The sequence below is a fragment of the Amblyomma americanum genome, chromosome 7 (genome assembly GCF_052857255.1).
Source record: "Amblyomma americanum isolate KBUSLIRL-KWMA chromosome 7, ASM5285725v1, whole genome shotgun sequence".
NCBI lineage: Eukaryota > Metazoa > Arthropoda > Arachnida > Ixodida > Ixodidae > Amblyomma > Amblyomma americanum.
In genome coordinates, this window is record NC_135503.1 from 41,281,583 (window position 1) to 41,304,677 (window position 23,095).

Sequence of the window (23,095 nt, forward strand, 5' to 3'; positions counted from 1 at the left end):
AAAAAGTGTTTCACTTCTCCATGTGTTGCACAGATGCCCATGGAGGCTCACAAGCATCTGGGAGGGCTAGCGCAATTCCGAAATAAGGCCGGGGCATTAAAAAAACGGGCACGAGTATAGAGGAAGGAGCTGAGAGAAATGGCAACTGCTTGCTAACGTTTGCAATCATCATTATTCGAGGCTAATACACTTAATGCACCTCTTTGGTAGACCTTGCCTTATTGGCGATGTACTCAATTACTTAGAGGCAACTGAAAGCAGAATACTAACACTGCTCCATCGGTGCCGATGTCTTGACCTGTCCTTACTTTAACGATATGATTGCAATTGACTTAAGTGAAGTATGAAATTCGCCAGTTTTAATTGAATTACTTCAGTGTAGCGACTGTTTCCCTTCAATTGATCGAGTGGTTATCAAACGGGTTATCAAATCTGTCTGCGCCTATCGTTTGTGTGTGATTTTTTCATTCTCTTTGATCTAAGACTAAAACGACAAGGATGTCAAGGCACCTAGGAAAGTGGCAATGGGGGGCGATTTTCACAAACATAGCAGACATCGCCGACGCATAAAAAAGAAAGATAATACTTAAGCTGTGAGTGATTGGTGAATATTGAAATCTTCCTATTTGTCACCTCTCAAAAGTTAACAATGGCGCCGCCTTCGTTTGGCTGTTATCGAAGCCTTAGAGTTGAGCAGGTAGAAAAAGAAAGCTGTACTAACTACCCCGTTTCACAGAACGATGGGCTTATTGGGTCAAACTGTGTACCGACATTAACTTATAAGTGCGAGCGTTTGAAGTACTCGGTGCGGAAGACAGTTCAAAGGCGGCATATTCTTGGGACTTCTGTGCCCTTAGGAGACACGTTATGCCTTGTAAACAACCCGCATTGAAGTTTATTGTCGCAACCAGTACGACGAACTAATACGGGGGGCCCATTTCACGGGCTCCCCAATATAATTAAGAAACGGAATGAGAATAGCAAACACTGCCTCGAACTGGAACCGAAGAGGCTTTACCACAACTAACCTGGAACTTCTGCGCGCGATTCTTAATTATGTACAGAAAGTTCTAAAGCATACAGCTCCCTCGGTCAACATTAGTTGCTTCTAACAGAAATGGGAAAGAGAACAGAATCCACCATCAAGGAAGTGTGATTTCTGTTTGTACAATTTTGTAAAAGGTCGAAAATCGTTTGTTTCAAACACGGCAGAGAAGGTACCGATTTTTTTTTTTTTACCGCATACGCACGTGTCACCTCGATCAAAGACAGAAGGAGCAAAACACAAACGAGAGAAAGAAATGAACGCAACCATCGAACGCTATACGAAGCGGAAAGCGGCAATTGCTGCGATCCCGAAAGGAACGCGCTGTATGTTTCTTCGTAAAAAAAAATAATAAACAATGACAAGGTCTGTAGAGATACCACTGCACCAAATACCATGTAGCGAACGCGTGACCGCCGGCGGTACCGTTTTTCTTTCTCGAAGCGTGCAGTGTACGCGGCTGTTCTTCAGGCTAGGCTGTTTACACACAGGGACATTTTAGTGTTTTTTCGAAGGAAGCAAGATCGATTTAGGGAAAAAAAAACGAAAGTAAACAGTGCTCTATCTTCGGCCTTGCAATAGTGGCCAATTTCAGCCAGCAGCAACAGTGAGTACTAGTACTTTAATGCGGTTGCTCTGTATCCCATCAAAGTTGCACTTGGGGATTTTTAGCTACCCGGGCTTGGGGAAAGACATATTGCATCTGCGTCTCCAGAGGTGCTCTAAGCAGAGCCCGTGCTTAAAGTTAAGCAATGTACGGCGCTCCGTCTTGAACGAGTAAACACTCCCAAATAGATTGCTCTTGTAAAAACAAAACAGTTTTTCTTCTATACATTCTCTGCAATTCTCGCGCACGGAAAGAACACACGTTACTCATTATTCCTGCTTTTTTTCTTTATCTTTGAAGCGTACGCTGGAATCATAGCGTTAGCACTTGTGGTTTTTGGTTTTGTGGAGTGCAGGTTTGTAAGAGCGCAAGTTGCTTTTATTGTTTCCATAGAACCGTCAGTTTGTGTACGCAGACGGGCAGGCACGCGGAAGTGAGCGAAGAGCTGTTTTGTAGCGCTCAGCAATACTTGGCCTTTTACTCTCTAGCATCTTTGGAAATTGATGCAGGTTTTCTAATCGAACAACCCTTTTAACGAGTGTTTAAATTACTTTTTTATTTTCATCCTGAATTGAATTTCTTCACAGCGATGGCCGATGAAAGGAAAGTCTTCAGAGGAAACCAGAATACAAGAGAACGTGATATCTTGCACACTGAGGTCTTTTCCCAAGGCGTATTTTGAAGGAGAAGAGATCCTGCCCAGAAAAAAATCCCGACTCAACTGCTCTTGTCTCCACTGTTCATTCATGAATAACCTAAGAGAGGAAATCATGCGTTATCGCCTGTTGAAAGACTGCTTCAGCACTCACATTGTTCCAGGCGACGCGCTGCTAAAGCACGCCTTTATAAAGAATGACTCACACCCAGCTCTCCTTCATTTCTGAATCCAATAATTACGATTCAGTATCGTTTAATTTCTAACTTTCAAAGTATTCTTAGAGTGCAGGCCTACAAACACAGTTCTCCGTTGGAAAAAAAAAACTGGTGCAATTATCGCACGAGCAATGACCAAAGCATTTCAGATTTCAGCCCTTCCTCTTAATTTTGGGGTTTTTCATGCTACCCTTATGTTCCTAGCCAGTGGCACGCAAGCAGTCATGCTGACTCAGCGTATATTATGAGAAACTGTGCCGTCTCACCTCATATTTTGCGGCTTTCAGTTCCGAGTGGCCAATTTGCAAGCGGTCGAAAATCCGCTTTCCCCTTTATAATCCGGTGACCGTGGGCCACGCAGATAAATGCGATTAAGTACTCAACAAGTTCCTAATCAATGACCAACGCGTGACGGTCAGCCATATCAAGGCCAACTGATCCCATAGGCGCACTCTTCTAACACTGAAACGTGCACAACCTACGCCACTCCTCTCCTTACACGCACGTGACTTCTACAACGCGAAAGCATTGCATGATCTTTGGGAGGTGAAATGCCTGCCATTTTTCATAGTCTTAATGGCCGGCCGCTCCGCCACTCATGAAACGCATCGTCGGAAGATAAGTTGGGTCGACAAGAGTTGATAATATAAATTATTCCGTCTCTGCGAAAATTAGGCCTCTGAATTATGTGCGGCTACGTTGGATTTTCAACGTGCACAGAAAGCCCTGTACATGGACGCCTTTGCCTTTTCCTTTTGATCGAAATTTGTACGAACCCGCAACCTTGCGCTCAAGCAGCCGATTGTGTTGCAATTGTGTGAAATGAAATTATCATGCATACTATCATGTTCCGCAAACTAAAACAAAAAAGCGAGGTCTTTTATGATCTCTAAAACGTGCAAAATAAAATAGAGGTTATGAGCTGAAAGGCACGTCTTCAAAACTAACTAAATTTAATGCTTACCGCTTAGTAAATGTGGTTCTTAAGAAAAAAGAAACTACAACTACGGAGCCTTCATTTGCTCGAATATCTTTAAAGGACTTGCATCATTACCGATCGGTATCAGTTGACTCAAAAACGCAACCAGATAATGTGGTTTTTCCGTGGAACAAATGGCCGATATCCACACACGAGGAACGACCACGAATAGTAAATATTGCAGCGAACAGTTTTTCTTTTCTTCATTGTTATTTGCGTATTGCCGACGGCACGTGACTTATCACTTCGTTTTCCAAGTGAGGAGCGACCAGAATCGTCTGGAAAAAGTCATGGCCGTGCCGTTGGTGTTTACGTGCGTCAGGAGTAATTTTGTGAACTGGAGTACTGTAAGCATATGAGGAAGTGCAGAAGAAGTTGCAGGCTAAAAGTTGGAAAAATAATGGTAGCATCCTGCACTGCGTCCTAAGACCGGACATTCTGTTTTGTCCCGTCTACTCGCTGCAATTGCTGGCTGTAAGGAGCTTAATTCTTGGATTTCATCATGGAGATGACATTCTTTCCCAAACCCCATTTACACAAACAAAGCATGACCTTTTCAAAGTGACTCCCACTCTACGCATATCCTTTCAGGACAAGTTGAAAATCAAGTGGCATACTTGTAACAGCGGCTATAGTGTAGGCGCTCATTTTGTTGAAAAATAAAGTGTTTCTCTCTCTCTCTCTCTCTTGGCTAGCATCCGTGAACCATACTAATCGGCTAGCATGCATCATGTCCAGGCAGGCAGGGATATCACAGCGGAGTTGTTTGTAAGGCGTAAGCCTTTCTTGGCTCATTAGTGGCGTGGACGGAAGTTGCAGACGGGAGTTTGTGGACCGAAGTTGTACGCTCCAATTGTCAGTCATAAGCTGTATGATAAATAAAATAATATGTAAAAGTTGATTAAGCAACAGGTAATAAGCAACATATGTATCATGAAATAAAAAACAAATCGGTAGCAAAAGATCTAAAATCAGTTAAAAGAAATAAAAATAAAAAGAAATAAAAGCAACAGGAAAATAACAGAGAACAAAAAGAAGAAAAAATTAGAGAGAATAAAAAAATAAAAAATAGAGGGACAAAGAGAGGAAAAGGAAAAGCGTTCGCATTTCCGCTCATAAGCAGACTTAAGTGCAATCCTGTAAATTTTTGTTTTGTCCGGACCGCGCCAGCAGCGATGTCATCAACAATAGATGGAAAATAGAGAGTTGTTTTTCATTATTACGCTTTGTCAGGTGTTGGATCGAAGGCTTGCCCCGTTACGGCTGCAGCATTTCGGAGCCACGCTGAGCGTCATAACAGCCTTAATGGAGACGTGTTGAAAGGAAAAAAAAAATTGACGGTGGTTTAGCTTTGGTTAAATCTGGATAGACGCGATAGCTACAGCTGGCCGAGTGGAACTTGGTCACGTGACCAACCACGTGACAAACCACGTGATCAGCCACAGCGCCGCGCCGCTCCGCACCACGTGACCAACCACGTGACAGCGTGGCGGCGCAGCCACAGGGTAGCGGCGCTGCCACCGCCACGGCGCCCCCACGCTGAAGGCTCGAAATGCTGCCGTCATGTAGCTCTCGCTACAAAAAACCTAAGACCTGAGGAGCAGGCGGGAAAGGGACGCTCGCAGCATATTTATTATGTGGCGTAATCCGATCCGCAAACCGCGAAGCGTTGGAACCCATACACTATCTAAGGGGGACTGAACCTCCTCCTGTTCTTTGTCTACGGCTTCCTTCGCGGATGCGAAAGCTCTTGCGTAAAGATGAAAACGTGGTCAGAGACGGCATGGAAGAGCTCGAGGCACTGCATTGCTGGAGCTTCTGAGAATCGCTCGTTCTTTATCCTGAGGGCGGCACGAAAGCCAGTCGAATGGACGGAACAAAAAAAAGTGACGAGACCGTAACTTTTTCTCCTGGCGAAAAAAAAGGGAAGATCAAGAATTATGCCCACCCCGCCCGTCAAAGTAGCAGTATTGAAAAAAAAAAATGCGCAGCTCAGGATTTTACGCGACCGGAATGACAGGTCTCGAAGTCAAATAATGCAGCTGGTTACGGGATGCCGTTGTTGATGATTGGGGAATCTCGGCAACCGGAAGTTCTGTACGTGCGATGAATCATTATCAGGCACCCTCACACTCTAGAATCGAACATGTGAACTTACGCTAACAAGCGTCACAGCGTGAATGATGAGTGACTGGGCGGACAAAGTCAAACGAGTACGAACGTCGAAAAATCTTTATGCGCCAAAGTACGTGCTTGAAGTCACGTCTTGTGAGCGTCATGTTTGGGGCACTGCTTTTAACGCGATAGCGTTAAAGGCCCCGTTACGCAGCAAATCCAGCGTCGGCGTTTCCGGCGTCGGGACCGAAAAGTCGCAATCATGGATCTGGCTGGTGATGCCCCCCAGAGAACAACTTAGGAGGCAGGTGGGCCACCTAGGTCACGTGATCTTGCAGCGTCATCACAACCTGCCCAACAGATTGTGAGCATTGTTTGCATTGAATGCTTCCTGTCGCTAGCATCTGCAATTTTAGTGGCCGTTACGTTCAGCATACATCTGCGCCTTCAGGGTGGAAATAATTTTTTCTATCTCTCACTATCTCACTCCACACAAGCGCGCATGTTTGCAGGAAAGCAATAGCCTCCTTTAGCAACACAGAGGTGATCGTGATTGGCCCAGTCACGGCAGATTCGGAGCAGTAAATGAAGCAAAGCAAGTCTTGGCCATTTGTGCGAATACAGAAGGACACTTGGGCTTGTCGGCTCGCACTGGGGTAGTTCCTTGTCTTTTTTGTTATTTATTTTTGGTTCGTTACTTGCTCACAAGGGGGACAGGATAAAGAAGAAAGCGTCGATCATGGGTAGAGAGAACTGAATTCACATAGAGGTGCCTTTCCTAAAGAAATAAATTGCCGAAAACCTTTTTCCTACATGTGCAAATTACATTCCTTGTTTCTACTTGCCTCCTGGACGTTTTTTGCGCAGTGCGATATGGGTGAGCTAGAAGAGTATGGTTTCATTTCAGATTCTGAGTGCAAAAATCCTACCATGAAAAACACGTTTTTCTTTGGCTGATGCATTTGTGTGCGCTGCCACTGCCATGCTACCACCTATAAATACCAGAAGTGAATAGTCCACAAGTGCCGAGCATTCACGGAACAGTTGTACGTGAGCAAAGACTTCACACAAGGACTTCTGTCTCCCTTGCTCGCCTGGTCAAAGGAAGGGGCCAGGCGCGCAAAGGCGAAAAAGTCCTTGTGTCGGTGCGACGTGGTAATAAGTGTTTGTTATCACATTTTTTTCTACTACAGACTATAATATTACCCAGGCTGTTTATAGCATGTTGAATGATTTCAACGTATGATTAATCTATCGTCAGGTACGCACGACGTCTCTGATATGTGCTCTGGAGCCTCGGTAATAGCATAAAATCGACTATAGATATATAGTTCAATGCTGAATGCTTCCCGCTAGGACCGCTGCGCCAGGAAGGAAAACAACAAAAAAAGAGAAGTGTCGCTCACAAACGTGTATTTAAGTGAAGGCCACAGAGTGAAAACAAATAAAAATAAAATCCCCAGTTCGCAGGCGTCATGTATATTTGTATGCCTTGTGCGCCCCTGATTTTATGCGAGAACTTTGCACGAAACGTGGGTTTCTGATTTAGTTTTCCATGAAAAAGACTATTTTTATTGAAAAACAGGTGCATAAAATGTATATACCACCTGAGCGATTCCTCTCTATTACTGTGGAGCTTGCATGCGCGCGAGTATGATCCATCTGTTGACTCGTGAGAGTGTTGCAGTTCGATGTACACCAACAGGTAACCATACCGTCTTCCTAAACAACGGTTCATCTCATAAACGGCTCAGACAATTGGCTAACGGTTTCATGAGCACAGTGGCTGTAACAGGGCGCACCGAAATTAGTACGGCTGTCAGGACAGAAGAAGAACCTAGCAGCATCAGAAGCCGTTTTACGAGTTTTTAGCATGTTGTGCGACTATTTGTTAAGCCATTTCAGCACTTTTGTGGAGCTATTCGTCACGAAAACTAAAATAACAGCCTCATATTGCCAAGAAACTGTCTAAGGGGTAGTCAGTGCGAATCGCTTGTTAATATCCTTGACTTGTGAAAAGGAGAGACGTTTGTTATGCTGCCACTGGCAAGCCAGTTATCCACGAGTTGAGGCAGACGCCTGAAAGGACGATAGGTTTAATGCTCCTGCCCCACTGGGTCCCCATAGAGTGATCAGAGTGAATCTCAGGCAAACAAAGGGGCCAGCCGTGAACGCTTAGCTCGATTGGACAGAGTCATTGTTCAAGTGGTCCTTACGCTAGGGGCTGCTTCCCAGCGCTCCTCGAGAGATGAACGGTCGTGTCTGCAAGCCGAGGCCAGTCTTTCCGGCTTCCTACAGGGGGCGCAATTTGTCTTCATATGTGGTAACTTCTGTACTATATGTTGTATTCAGTGAGAAGAAACTAAAGAATGCAGAGTCAGGAAGAAAAACAGAAGATGTAGAGAAATGAGACGCAGCAACGCCGAGTCAGAATACAGAGTAACACACGAGATGAAGAGAAAAGAAAACAAGAAGCGATGGTATGGTACGTGCAGTTTACCTTCCCGGAGCTGAACGTCTTCTAAGAAAGACGCTAAACAAGAAAGCTCCTCACTTCCGCAGACGAGTGCTGTTCCCACTGAGCCACAGCGGCGGATAAAATGAAAAACAGACATAAACACAATAAAGCATTAGCGCGATTCTATTAGCCACAGTTTGTACATTCAGTTCGTTAATCACATCTGACTAGTTGTGCGAAATTTTATTGGATGTCTTTTTTGTAATCACTTCAACTTCGTAAAAAGCCTGAATACGAAAACAGCAAAAAAAGATCATAAACTTCGCTGCGAGATAGTTGAAGCATTTAGCGAGAATCATGTTTTAAACTTGCCGTACCTTCGTTTAACCAGTAATTTTTTCTACTTTTTCTGTTTCTTTCTCCATGCCGGTGTCCCTACGTTTTGTCTCCTCCTCTTTCCCGCTTCTTCGCCTCTCTCCTCTCTGCTCTCTCACTTGGCTTGCCTTAGTGTTGATCCGTTTTGGCGCCAAGTCAAGCTAAGAAAAAAGAACTACATCCCAATGAGCTTCAGCTGCACGATGACGCAGAGTGGGGTCGCAGTAACGGCTCTCGCCATAAGAAGTACAGCCGCTTACCCTGAGGCTACAACGAGTGATCAACGCTAGCAGATCAGAGAAAATGGACGCCTTTAGCAAACCGTGTACTGTACCATGTTAAAGTTACCGGTACCGCAGTACCGGGAGCTCACGTGCAGCCAATGCACATGCGCAAATCATTTTCACGACGCCAGATGGCACCAGGTACCCGGGAGCTGCGCGTGCGCCTGCATCATCGGGACCAATCAGCGTTCGCTCGCCGGCGGTGGGCGGGCTCCCGGTACTGCGTTAACGGTAGCACGGTACACGGTATTCTAAAGGTGTCTATTAAAAAAACATTGACGACTACGCGCATGACTACTGGCTCTGAACTCATCTGTCACTGTCACTGAGGAAACAGAAACTGCCGCAATAGCCTATGAAGGACTGGGCGGATTCATGGCTGAGGGAAAGTGTACTCTGTACCACGGTCTCGATTAGGGCCATGATTTGCCCGAAGGTCCGTTCGGCTGTCCCAGGTGGCCTTTGTCAGAGGCTGGTGAACAGAGTAGCTGTGCTCAAGAGCCGGCAGGTTTGTACACGCGTATATATATTTATCTTTATACTTCGAGTCTTCTTGCGCTGCTGCGTTTCTGCGCTGGAGGGATTTTCGGTTATGTTGACGGAACGATGCCACTGACGCCGACGTGAAACAGGATAACAGAAAACGTTAGGCTAAGGCGGCTAGGTAGGCTAGGAACGTGTGGAGTCCGCTATAAAAGTTGAAGAGCAAAGAACATGCCAGGACGAAATCAACTAAAATATCGCAACTAAAACGTGCTCGCCCCCGCACTTAGAACGAAGGAAATCCAATATTTACAGACAGGCAGCCCTCCGTCAAGAGCTCGTAGTCTAAGGACTGCCAAATATCTCTCGGGTAGAGCCCAGCGAATATAGTGCGTTTAGGGGTCGTCTTGGGCCGCAAATGGTGCCGTGAAACTTCTTGAATTCACCTACCAGCATTGCTTGCAGACAAGATTGTAAGAACTGCTCATGCAACTTTGGCCAGTGATTAAAGAGCCCTCGTGACACTGACGAGTACACAACACTATTAACGCCTGCGTCTTTTTCAGTACCACACATTTGTCCTTCACCCTCTAATTTTATGTTCAACAACGACTGTGGAGCGTCAGTATTTCGAACTGTGAGATTTGAATGATTGCGTTTGAACCTTGCCTTCTGAGGATTTATAAAGCTACTCAAGTCGTGCGACAGACTCTATTTAATGCTATGAAGTGAGTTTGAGCCCAAAAAATTATTTTGTATTACTTTAAAAGAGACTGGAAAACTGGGTGAACCTGCACGCCTCACAAAGGTAGGGCTGCAACCATATCCGAGGTCATGTAATATTGTTTCTGACCACTTGAAATATTTTTGGCGCTTGTGGCACCTTTGTGCTGTAAGACCGTAATGAAAATGTACAGCGCAAAGACCAATATTGTTGTGTTATCTTCTTGTCCTTGTCTTTTTGTGCGCAGTACCCCCCCCCCCCCCCTTGTATTTACCAATATGCCCAGACTGCCACATTAGTAAGACCGTAGCCGTATTACCTTTACTTTGGGCTTACCATGTGCAGGTGGAGAGTTTGTCAGGTGACAATTTATACAAAAATGGATCCACTACCCGCCTTGGATTCAGCACGGGAGGCCCAGGAAGCATTGTTATATACTATACGAGATTTTTTTTTCTAATGCTTTTACCTGAGATCACTGCTTCACTTCTCCATCTGGAACTAGGGAACTACAGTGGTCACTTCCCGTTTCAATTGTAGTGCAAGCGACAAGAGACAAGGGAATGTTTTACTCACAATTTCGTTTTGAATGTGCACTCGTCATGAGTAATAAGAGTGTTTCGGCAGTGGCAAGAAAGATAACGGAGCATAAGTTATTCATGGAAGCTACTCTCGTGCCTAATTTACGCATGGAATACACGCGGGAGAGGCTCAATACAGGCAGCCAATGACGCCTCAGCAACACAAACGAAGCGCATTAAAACACCCCACTCGACAAACGCAAGCTATTTCTGCCACAAGTGACGCTGTCAAACACGGTCTCGTTGTGCAAAACCAGGAAATGTGATGGTGCCTCAAGAAAAATAAAAATAATATTGCCTGACGCCACACCACATGAAATAGCAGCATTAATCCAACCAAGCCGAGTAGGGAAAAGCTACAGACTCATGCGCACAGTGCGACAAAATTGTTGTAATAACAATTTTTTTTATGGAATATTGTAGTATTTTTAATGTATAGTATTTTTTCAGTATCCTTCTGCAGTTCTGTCATTACGACAAGGAACAGTGAAATACTATAAAATATTCTGTTGTTATTATAAAAACTTGTGCTACTACAAGGTAAGGCCAAAAATATTGCAAAACTTCTTTTGTGAAGAAACAAGTTTTTCTTTTGTGTTTTTTCGACTTGGAATGGTAATGCTGAATAAATAGGTACTGACAGGAAAATGTACTTTGCCACAACTGAAAGAGGAGAACAAATTAAAAAGAATGAGCTACCAAAGCGACGCCACAGCTGGGAATGTGGCCCAAGGGAGGCTTCCTTAATCTCCGCTGGGAAGAAGCCGGAAGAGACAGGTTGAAGGGAAAGAGATTGAGGTTGATAATGAGACGTTATGAGAATTGCGTCCAGGCTGTGCACAGCGTGAATTGTTACAAATGATCCCGATAGAGCCAAGTTCTTTTTCAGTCCTCCGTAGAGAACGAGCCTTCGATCTTTTATAAATGTGCGGCCCTCGGCCTCAAAGCATACTCTAATCTTCACTGAACGCGTGCCGGGGTTCCGAGACAGACGTACAGCTCTAAAAGGGGCAATGATTTGGCGTCCCGTCCCTTAAGTCAGGTTCGTCCACCCCAAAACTTCATGAGCTACTAGAGGACCCTGCTTTTGCACCAAACACAGTGAATCCTTCGGCACCTACTGCAGTCGAAATGGTACCCTTTCACGGTTTTCATCACAGGCGTAGTATGTTTGCAGTAGTTCATGCCAGATGTAAGATTACTCAATTTGACGTCCGGTCCTTCAAAGCTACGCACACATGCAGGAGTTCTCATTTAGGTGAGGAGTAGTACTTCCGCCGGTTCTAGTAGCCGCCGTTTGGAGTGCATCATCTGCCTTCCCGAAAGTTCCGTGATTAGACGCTCCCTGGGCCGGCAACTAACCCACTCCGTTGTCGCTGAGCCCCGGCCAGTACGATTTCCCGAGAATTCCGACTTGGTTCTACCAGCCGCAACTCCCCGCGGGGCAACGGGTTCTTTGGAACCGGAGAACAGTGCGCAGCGGATGTGCGGCGCACCCTTCTTACTGGAGGGAGATCGTGGGACATGTTCATTTTAGCGTTGTTAATTTTCGCCGCTTGTTGTAGCTGAACTCCACGTGCCCAGTCTGGACCTCTCTAGGCCTGTCCCGCATCCGACAACGGGCGACGAGGGCTGCAGCACACTCACAATGCCACGGAATGTTCCCGGACAACACTCCCGGAGATTCGCAACCCCTGCAGAATTGGCGGTAGCAGAATCCATCCTGACCGCCAGCCAGCGGTGCTTTTGGGCGGAACAGGGCAGCCCTAATTACACCCAGTGCTTCCAGCAGGCAGGGTCCAGCAGGTGCCAGGTCGGATCCTCCCCGAGTGAATGCGCCTTGTGACGCCCCTATTTCGTCCGGTTGTTTCCGTGTTCCCGCATTTAATGAGTATGGCGCCCAGAAAGGCCCTTGAGCCTTGTCATTCCTCTACACATGGCTGAGAGTGGGGAGAGAGGGTTCTGTATGCGCCCCAGAGGATACACACAGAGTCCTTGGCGCGCGAATCAAGCCGAGCAAATCTCTCCCTGCTTCTTGAGGATCCGCTTATGCTCAGTGTATTGTCGGTGAGACAGAGACTGCTAAGTGGCTTCTGTTCCCCTGTAACACAGCGGAAGAAATCTGAAGCGACAAAGGAAAATTGGTCCGACGGAGTCAGACGGGCTTAATTCGCAAGCAGCCACGAGGATTACTGCGAGAACAGCTACGAGGATTAAGCGTGCTTCAGGAAAGCACATGGTGATATTTGGGATCACAAGTAAGAAACAAGGGCCTCTTACGTACAGTAATGATCCTCAGGACAATGAAGGCATTTGTGGATGCTCTATCCGGCAAGGAGACACGATCTCGCCAATGCTGTTCACCGCATGTCTACAGGGGGTATTTCGAGTCCTGAATTGGGAACAGTTGGGAATAAGAATAAATGGAGAATACCTAAATAATCTGCGATTTGCTGATGACATTGCCTTGCTGAGTCACTCAGGAGGTGAACTGCAAATCATGATCAATGAGTTAGACAGGAGAGCAGATCGATGGGTCTAAAAATTAACATGCAGAAAACCAAGGTAATGTTCAACAGCCTAGCAAGAGAACACCAGTTCACAATCGGCAGCGAGAGCCTAGAAATTGTGACGGAATACGTCTACTTAGGGCAGGTAGTGACAGCTGATCCGGATCATGAGAGGGAGATAACTAGAAGGATAAGAATGGGGTGGAGCGCATATGGCAAATTCTCGCAGATCATGAGTGGCAGTTTACCAATTTCCCTCAAGAGGAAAGTGTACAACAGCATAATCTTACCGGTACTCACCTACGGGGCAGAAACGTGGAGGCTAACGAAAAGAGTTCAGCTTAAGTTAAGGACAACGCAGCGAGCCATGGAAAGAAAAATGATAGGTGTAACGTTAAGAGATCGGAAGCGGGCAGAGTGGGTGAGGGAACAAACACGGGTTAATGACATTCTAGTCGAAATCAAGAGAAAGAAATGGGCTTGGGCAGGGCATGTAATGCGAAGGCAAGATAACCGCTGGTCCTTAAGGGTAACAGAGTGGATTCCAAGAGAAAATAAGCGGAGCAGGGGGCGGCAGAAGGTTAGGTGGGCGGATGAGATTAAGAAGTTTGCAGGCAAAGGTTGGATGCAGCTGGCAAAGGATAGGGTTAATTGGAGAGACATGGGAGAGGCCTTTGCCCTGCAGTGGGTGTAGTAGGGCTGATGATGATGATGATGATGATGATGATGATAATGATGATGATGATGATGATGATGATGATGATGATGATGATGATGTGACGTCATGCGATACGAGGCGGGCCAGTCATTGCAGAGATCGGCGTCCCTGTGGCTGTCACCGTTAGATTTGTCGCTACTTACGGCAGTAAATGAGTAACGTCTAAGGTATTAGACCCAGTTCTCGCTGGTTAGAACTACCCTTAAGGTGTGCCGACATTTCGTAGGGTTAGAGCTGGCTTGCGATAAAAAAGCTTTTCTCGAGATATGGTTACTGTAATTTTTCTTTCTGATTTCACGTTCAATTTTATTTTGTCACTGAAATAGGGCGTAGAAACAGCATGACTGTTTGTACCGAAGGGTGTACAACTCTGAATTCCACAAATTACGTTTTTCTTCTATAAATGCCACTCAAGTAAGAACAGCGGTGGGGTTTCTTTCCCTTCTCTAAAGGAGGAACTGCTCTTAACGCCGCTCACGGTACCCCTCTTCAAACGCCCTTTTGGTACATCAGTTTCTTACTCAATGACGTGCAGTAAATAATTCATTCTTGAAAGCAATGTATAGGCTAGGCCTGCCGGCACGAATTACATGTACTTGTGCAACTTTGTGCATCGTCTGCACCAAAAATAAAACGCCCATAGGATAGGGTAGACAACCGCAGTAAAGGAAAAGTGAGGCAATTCGCAAGTCCTACAACAAGAGAGGGAAGAAAAAAAGCCGCAAAAACGGCCAAAGAGAAAATTCCCCAGTGTACGCGCACTATTAAAGGATCTCCATGGGACCGGTTTCATATCTCTTCTCTCTTGGTATAGTATACCCTATGTCGGGTTTGACATCCAAAAACTGGACATGGGTTACGAAAGATACCATACTGCAGGGCTTCGACCGCCTGGCTCTCATTACTAAGCACTAACATCGCACAGCACACGCGTGCTTTTGCATTTGGCTACCGGTAAGTGCGGCGGGGATTAACCTCGTGTCCTTTGGCTCACCAGTCGAACACTGTAACTACTTTGATGCCGAGGCGGCTCCCTAAACTGGTTGTTTCTGCATTTTCCGTTAAGCTCAACTAGACATGTTCGGTCTGGCTCGCGCTGGTAGCGAGAAAGCTAAAAACTGCAGAACGTTTGCTAGGGCAGCAAGCCGCGCCCTCTTTTTCTCAGCTATAATGCAGCTGTGTTTTGAAAACTAAACATTTTGACAGATTTGCCTGTCTGGTTGGGTTTGAAGACTTATAATAAACTGCACATCTCCAACCAAAATTTTAATTTTTAATTTTAATTTTAACCCAACGTTTCGAAGCCGGGAGCGGAATATCGGAACATCGTAGCCCTCTGCTGGAGCCATATGCTGAAGCTCAGGGCTTAACATGAAATTCACACAAAGCGTGTGATTCTCTAAAAACCGCTAAAAGCTTACATTTCGGGGCAGACAATTGGAACTTATTTTGAACAGTATGTCAGCACTAACTGTCACGACCAAGGCTCTCGGTTCTTAAAAGGACACAGGGCACAAATCGAAGTCGGCACGTGTCAACTGCTTTCTTCGCTGTAAAGAGGATACGTCAATGGGAAACATAGCAATTATAGGCTAAAAATATTCTGCAAAGAACAATAGTTTCTATTGGCAGTTGTCAAAAGGAAACTGCAAAAACTATCAATACTTTTTTTTTTCTATGGCACTCAGTCAGGACAGGTTACACAGCCATTCACTTCCAGCCTGTGAAAACGGAGTACGTATTTGTATCAGCGTTATCCTCAGCGTTGCGGGTCTGAGTGCAGCGCCGCCAAAAAATTGCATTTCAAGTTTCAACAAACAGCTTGTGAACCTTTGGAAACATTTCGCATTAAAATTGCGGGTGCAGACTATGTCTGTGACACATTCTATTATCTCTATAAGGCTGAGAAGAAATTTCTTTCATACTTGCCATGATAAGACCTTTTGGTTGTATTTTCCGGTTGCCTTGTACGCGTGCGCATGCGCGAAGGTTTTGGAAGGGTACATAAGTCGATCGCTTTCACCTCGTTAAGCAGTCGTGGATAAGCGACCGTGTTGAGTCTTTCTTCTGTGTTGTACGTCTTGGCGCTAGAATTTTTTTATTACGCCAGTTTCTCTGTCATAAGTACGTCTTTTGCTGATGGACGAGAGACAACAGAAAAAAAAGCACACAAAGCAAGAATCGGATTGAACTGTCCTCAGCGTCCCTTTAAGTCCTGCGGAGATGGACTTTTATTCCTTCTGCATGAAATAAGAAAATTATCAAAAAAAATGTGCATCTCTGCCCACATCCACGCCAGCGGACAAAATTTGAGGGGAGGGATCGATATGAATGCCCTCCGCTTCCCGTTTTCCTAAAAGGACAAACGTGTTTCCAGAAATAAAATCAGGAAGCCAGCTGGAGTGAGCGCTGCGCTGAGCACTGAATCTCTCATGCGAACTAACCATATTTGCGGGAGGCAATTCATGCAGTTTTGAAAAACATGAAGTACGGCCTTTCAATATTTTTTTTGCATACTTGGAAGTTCAAATCTGCGTCCTAGAGCGTTCGTTCGTGTCATGTCTCATGGAAAGTCAGTGAATCATGGTATGGCGACAAGATGTAGCTTCGCCGGTAAGGCTAGAACACTGGAACGCTTTTTTTTCCCGGCATCTGCTTCAAAGCAGTGTCATGGGTACCACTTTCACCTTCGCTGTGCGCTGCACAAAAAGCGCGATTGCTTAGGTGAATACAACGTTTTTTATTTCAAATAAATGTTTACGTTTTCTTGTGACGCAAGCCAACAATCACCGAAACCAAGGTGCATAGGGGAATGTTCATTATTTTTTTTAACTTGTGGTACTTAACGATGAGAGAATAATACGTCGAATAATCTGTTGCTTAAACGAAATTATAAAGCAGCCGAAACGACAACCATGCCGTGAGTGGGATCCGAACCCACGACCTCCGAATTTCGCGTCCGGTGCTCTACCAACTGAGCTCTGGCGACCGCTGTCCAATCTGCTGCTCTCGTGGGTATTTATGTTTATTGGGTGTAAGCGATCTTGACAGTATTCACAAGCGCCACCCTCGTCCTCGTCGCGAAATTCAAACGTCGTGGGTTCGGATCCCACTGGCGGCATGGTTGTTTTTTCTGTTCCTTTATAATTAATTTGCTTTAAGCAACAGAATAATTTAAATACTACTCTCCCATCGTTGAGCACCCCAAATTAAAAAAAATCATAACCCTAATTTCTCTTGCTTTGTTTATATATATATATATATATATATATATATATAAAACGAAATTTTCGCTACAGCGAAGTATTTTTAATTCCCCGCGAAATCCCCGTAGGAGTAATGCATTAAAATTCTCTGAAAAACGAATTAATTTGTGAGCACGCATTCGCGTCTACGAATTTTTCGCGAGCCTTCACCGGTCAGTGGCCCGCCTCTCTTCAAAAGTTGGGTGCTGTACGAGATTAGTCCCTGCTAAAGCAGTGGCTTGGAGCAGCTAAATAATGCACGGAATGTATGTTTATTACATTTTCATGTATTCTTTATTACAAAATTTGGTTGGGAGTCGTTTATGCGCCATAGGGAAACAGCGAGGGGACTTGCTGGCGCCGTGCGAAGGCCGCCGGCCGTACGAGGGCCAAAGACGAATCCAAATCCAGTCGACAGCCTCCCCTCCCCGCCTTCTCCGCAGCCCTTGCCGCCATTTTCCCGTGTGTTGGTGTGTGTTGATCGTCGATCTCTCGCTGCAGTTGGATCTCGTCGAACCGGAAAGCGGGAAGAAGGCAATTATTGCCGCAGATTTTGGCATCGCGCCGAGTTCGCTATCGACGATTTTGAAGAATAAGGACAGCATTAGGAAGGCGCTTTCATCGGGCACTTCAGCGCAGCACAAGAAAGTGACGCAACCAACGTATGAAGAGCTCGACAAGGCTGCCTATGCTTGGTTCGTCGATACGCGAGCAACAAACATGCCCCTGAGCGGTACAATTGTGCAGCAGAAGGCCCTAAATTATGCTTGTTTCTTAGGGCTGAACGACTTTAAGGCAAACATAGGATAGGAGGACAACATGGCTGACATATTGAGCAGTTGCGCTCCGTCTGATATTTATAACGCAGACGAGACGGGCCTCTTCTATGAGATGCTGCCAGCGAAGACGCTTGATTTTAAAGGGCAGCGTTGCCACGGAGGCAAACATAGCAAGAAACGATTGACTGTGCTGCTGTGCACAAATGTGCATGGGTCTGACAAACGCCCCCCGTTAGTTATTGCCAAAAGCGCAAAACCGCGCTGCTTCAAGGGGAACACGAGCCTACCTGTCAAGTACATGGTAAACAGCCCGTCGTGGATGACCCGTGCCATTTTTGCTGACTGGGTGGTGGCACTGGACCGCGACATGAGCAGACGAAATCGAAAAGTTTGTTTGCTCTTGGACAACTGTTCAGCGTAAAGCATTGACGACGTCAAGCTGTCAAGTGTGGAGCTGAAGTTGTTCCCACCGAACTGTACCTCAGTCATTCAACCCCTGGACCAAGGCATCATCCGGAGCATGAAGTCTTCCGACCGGAAAAGGTTGATCCAGCGGCTTGTCCTGAACACCGACACTGGTAGGGAGACGGAAGTCGGTCTTTTCATGGCTTTAGAAATGATAGCTGCGACATGGAGAGCAACACGGTGCAGCGTGATCCGCAACTGCTTCAAGCACGCCGGGCTTGTCGACAGCAAGGCGACCAGCACGACTACAGCCGCGGAAAGTGTACCATCGTCATCGACTCCGGGGATTGACGTTACTTGGAAATCGCTCCAGGAAGCTGGAAACGTCCCTGCTGACATAGCGCTGGACGATTTCCTCGACGCTGACGCGGACGTGATTGTCCACGCGGAACGAAGCGATGAAGACATCATCAAAAGTGTTTGCGAGCTGGAAGAGCCGTTCGATCATGAAGACGACTCAAGATTTACCTGCCCCGGCAGCCTCATCGCAGGTACTGGATGCCTTAGACGTTATTAGAAAATTCCTTGGCACACACGATGACGACGTTGCGATGTCGCTGCTAACAGAGTGCGAGAGTCGCGTGACGCCGCTGCTGGCAGTGAAACGCAAGCAGGCTAAGCTCACAGATTTCTGGCAACAAAACTATGTTTTGCTTCAGTTACTGCCTTGCATTTTTGGTTAATTTCTCTACAGCGAAATTTCGCGACAACGAAGTTTTTCACACACACACACACACACACACACACACACACACACACACACACACACACACACACACACACACACACACACACACACACACACACACACACACACACACACACACACACACACACACACACACACACACACGCACACGCACGCACGCACGCACCCACGCACGCACGCGCACACGCAGGCACACACACACACACACACACACACACACACACACACACACACACACACACACACACACACACACACACACACACACACACACACACACACACACACACACACACACACACACACACACACACACACACACACACACACACACACACACACACACACACACACACACACACACACACACACACACACACACACACACACACACACACACACACACACACACACACACACACACACACACAAAAGGCAGCCTTGAGGTGGTGAGAATCTCCCCTTTTTTATATTTTTATATTATTATTCTTATTATTCTTTTGTTATTAAAAAAAAATTTTCGGCCCCTTAGGAACACCTGCATTCAGGTTAGGAGACGCCTTCTTAGATTGTCACCGATTCTCTCTCTTCCTTGTTTAAAAAAAAAGAGAAAAAATGTTCTTCCTGGTCTCTTCCCCCCCCCCCGCCCTTAGTGTTTTGAACTCGTGCTTTGCTGTAAACTTGTAAACTTTGTACCTCGCGCACTCTATAAAAACTGCGTGTTTCAAACGCTGTACTACACTCGGAAAAGGCTGGTCCTCCAGCCGAAACGTCGTGAGTTAAATCCTGTAATGTTTCTACTATTTTTGGTGATTTTATATATATATATATATATATATATATATATATATATATATATATATATATATATATATATATATATATATATATATATATATATGTGTGTGTGTGTGTGTGTGTGTGAAATAGAATGAGGTGTTAAACAATCCAGGTGCAGAAAACCTCACCTACCTCAGTATCTAAAGGCAGCTCTGCTGGACAGGACAGAAGTGTTTGCTTTGGCTTAGTTTGAAAATTTTGTTTTAAACGCCTTATTACACCTTAATTCTTGAACCTCGGGGTCGCTTCTCGACATGCAGTTGTTTATAAATTATATCCGTTCACACCACACAGAAGGTGGCATTTTTTTTTCATTCTGGTTTCGTAACACGCTCGCTATTTAAGCATGACATAATACACCTTGACATCCCACAAATCGATATAAATAGTGAATGATAAAAGCGACATATTAAATTTAGTTCTGCGCAACTACTTGTTTTTTTTTTAGAAAATTTCGCATGAACACCGAAGCTACGCATTTTCAACGATCTTTCAGAGATAAAATTTTACGAGTGGCTAGGGACTCAAAGGACCCACCGAAGTACCCTTTACGTTTCGTAAAATATCTTTTTTTTTCCTTGTTTTTCTTCCATGCCGTTCTATTATAAGTTTGCTGTGAGGCGCCAGGATCAACAACCGTAGAGGTGTCCCAGAGCCGAAACAGAGATCTGCTGCATGATGGATACGGTTGTTGACGCTCTAACTTGGCTGGGGACAAAGCCTTCTTTCTAACCGGCCGTCGAAGAGCGCATTATGAGCCATCTCGAGTTCTTTACGAATGCGCAACACTAGAGCACGTGGACGCAGCCCATTTGTCCCGCAGTGCTATGTTCAAGTTAATAGTTGACCACCGGGGCCGAGTAGCATGAATATTTTAAGGGCTATCTTCATGGAGCTGTATTTTTGCTTCGGGCCATGGCCAGGACTGAAGACTGTGCTGCACGTTAAAAGTTCCTCTGATGTTTGTGGTTCTTATGTCGGCGTTCGATTAATCCCACGTGGGGCACAATGCCAGCTTTCCCGCCCGATGCATTATCGTCGTCTGGGGCATCCGAACGTTCTTTGTTCTTACGCCATTAATTTATTAAGGCCGGTTCTAACGCACGTCCCTACGGTGCGTTGAAGTAGTTATGAGGCAGTTCGCGCTGCCTGTTTTGTTCGTGAGCTTCGCAGCTCCATAGAGATTTATTGTGCAGGCTTGATTGTGGGAGCCTCTTGGTGAATACAGGCACCGAGCTTCTTTCGATAATTTGTAACAAATGTTGGAAAAATAGCGTAACAAATTTCTGCACCATGGTGCTTCTTTCGGGCCCCGTTCTTCATTTGCCGGTGCTAGCCTACCTGTGTTCTTCGTGTAGCGTTAACAATAGCAGCACTGTTTCCGGGGAGAGGGATCTTAGCTGGCTTTTTTATTCTAGCCACCTGGACAAAACAAAAAACTAAAGGGACTCTTCGTCATCTTAATGGACATCGCATGAAACAAGGGATAAATTATTTGCCACTTCAATTAGTTTCGTGGGCTGCCTTCCTCCTGGTTTTGTTGGTATTTGTGCACTACATTCGTTCAACTATTGCGTTCTCAGCAAAAACAATCAGACAGATAATAAATATGCTTCGGCCTCCCGAATACTTCCCATAATTCCTCGCAATTAGGTTTTGGTTTCAACTCTTAAAGAGCACTCACCAGAAGGGCTATTATTTCTAGCTCTCACCAAAGTTATTGCTGAGATTTAATCTTCACCAAGTTGCTAATTTTTTTCGGTTTCTTCGCTCTAAAATTTATAATCGTTTCTTCGACAAATGTCCGAGAAAACTCTGTTTTGTTGCGAGCCCGGCGCGTTCGTGAATGCGAGTTTTCGGGTACGTGAACTGTTCCCTTGCAGCACAGCCTTTCTACTGCAGTTCGCTTCGCAGAAGAACAAGAAAAGGAAGTCGCAATAGTTTGTTTATTTCTGGACACAAAATTTCAATTACTGGCACAAAATGTTTCTTTGGATGCCTAAGCGTAGAGAGCTGGGTTAGTTGTGTTGGTTTGGTTTATTTTGTTTAATGTCTTAAAGCTACCAAGGTAGTGAGGTACGCCACATTGGAGGCCTGGGGATAATTTCGATCAACTGGGACTCTTCAACGTGCACTGACATCGCGCAGTCATGGGCCCGTAGCATTTATCCTCCATCGAAATGCGACCGCTGCTGCCAGGATCGGCGCTTCATCTTTCAAGTCAGCAGCCGAGCACCATAAGCACTGAGCCACCACGGTGACTTTGCCTAATTAAATGTGAGCACCCGGGGGCCTACTAATGCCTCATACATTGAGAAACCGCCTGCAGTATTATTTCACAAGCCACATCTGAAAGAGAAAAATGAATAGGAAGTTTCGAAACTTATCGAGTTGATTCTTGTTCGTAATGGGAAAATATCGCAAAAAAACGAGAGACTAGACATGATGCAGAGAACGACAGTTTTGCTGTCTGTTATTACTAGCCTGTAACATTCTTGATCGCTGTTTTTATTTGGAATCAATATAAAAGTAAATATAGCTCCGAATGTGATGATATAGCCACTTGGAACTCTCTCACATATTTTTTCTTCTTTTCATTATACGCAGGGCTCGGCAAGTCGGCCCTCACCGGCGCTTCTGAGACCTCGTGCCCTGAAGGTTTTTTTCCGTGCAAGACAGGGAAGGACTGCGTTCGGAGGCAGTTCATATGCGACGGCCGGGCGGACTGCCCTGACAGCTCTGACGAACTCAGCTGCGGTAAGCACATGTGTGGATGTCTTACTAAAACGCGGTGCCGGCTGCATGAACATGGAAGCGTGTGCCGATGCGCAAACGTAGAAATTCTACGCGTTCCACTCAAATGTGAACACAGGCTATTCGCAGGCTATGCACAAACAGCTGGCAAGGCAAACATTTTCGTTTTGTTTCAGTATTATAGGTGCGTTTATCGCGTACGCGAAAAGAAAAAGAAAAACAAAAAAGGTTTAGCCTGTGTAGGTGGAGCTCAACCTTGTTTATTTTATATCGATTAGAAACAGCGATACTTCTTTCATAATTTAAGATTAAGCAGCAGGAACCTCAACGAAAGGTCTTATACATCTTTGTGTCATATAACTGATATAAACGACTGATCAGTCGGGAAATGTGAGCAATCAGGTAGGATCAAATGGTGTCACTGATTAAAAAAAGAAAGTTCTTGTGGGATCAGATCAAGCCACAGACAGTTAGCTGTGTTACCGTATATGTACAAAAGGGCTCGCAAATCAACCTTGAGGTCTGTTCTTTATATTTAGCGTTGTTGATTG

The 23,095-nt window shown here is 45.5% G+C and overlaps 1 protein-coding gene across 2 annotated transcripts in view; it reads left to right on the forward strand.

Annotated features, from left to right (window-relative positions):
• The window catches only part of LOC144097062 (uncharacterized), a 94,169-nt gene that overhangs the window by 27,175 nt on the left and 43,899 nt on the right, over nt 1–23,095 (forward strand). For both annotated transcript variants that reach the window (XM_077629849.1, XM_077629848.1), the window contains exon 3: nt 22,398–22,547. In XM_077629849.1, the coding sequence (XP_077485975.1) occupies nt 22,398–22,547 (150 nt within the window). The remainder of the gene's footprint in view (nt 1–22,397; nt 22,548–23,095) is intronic.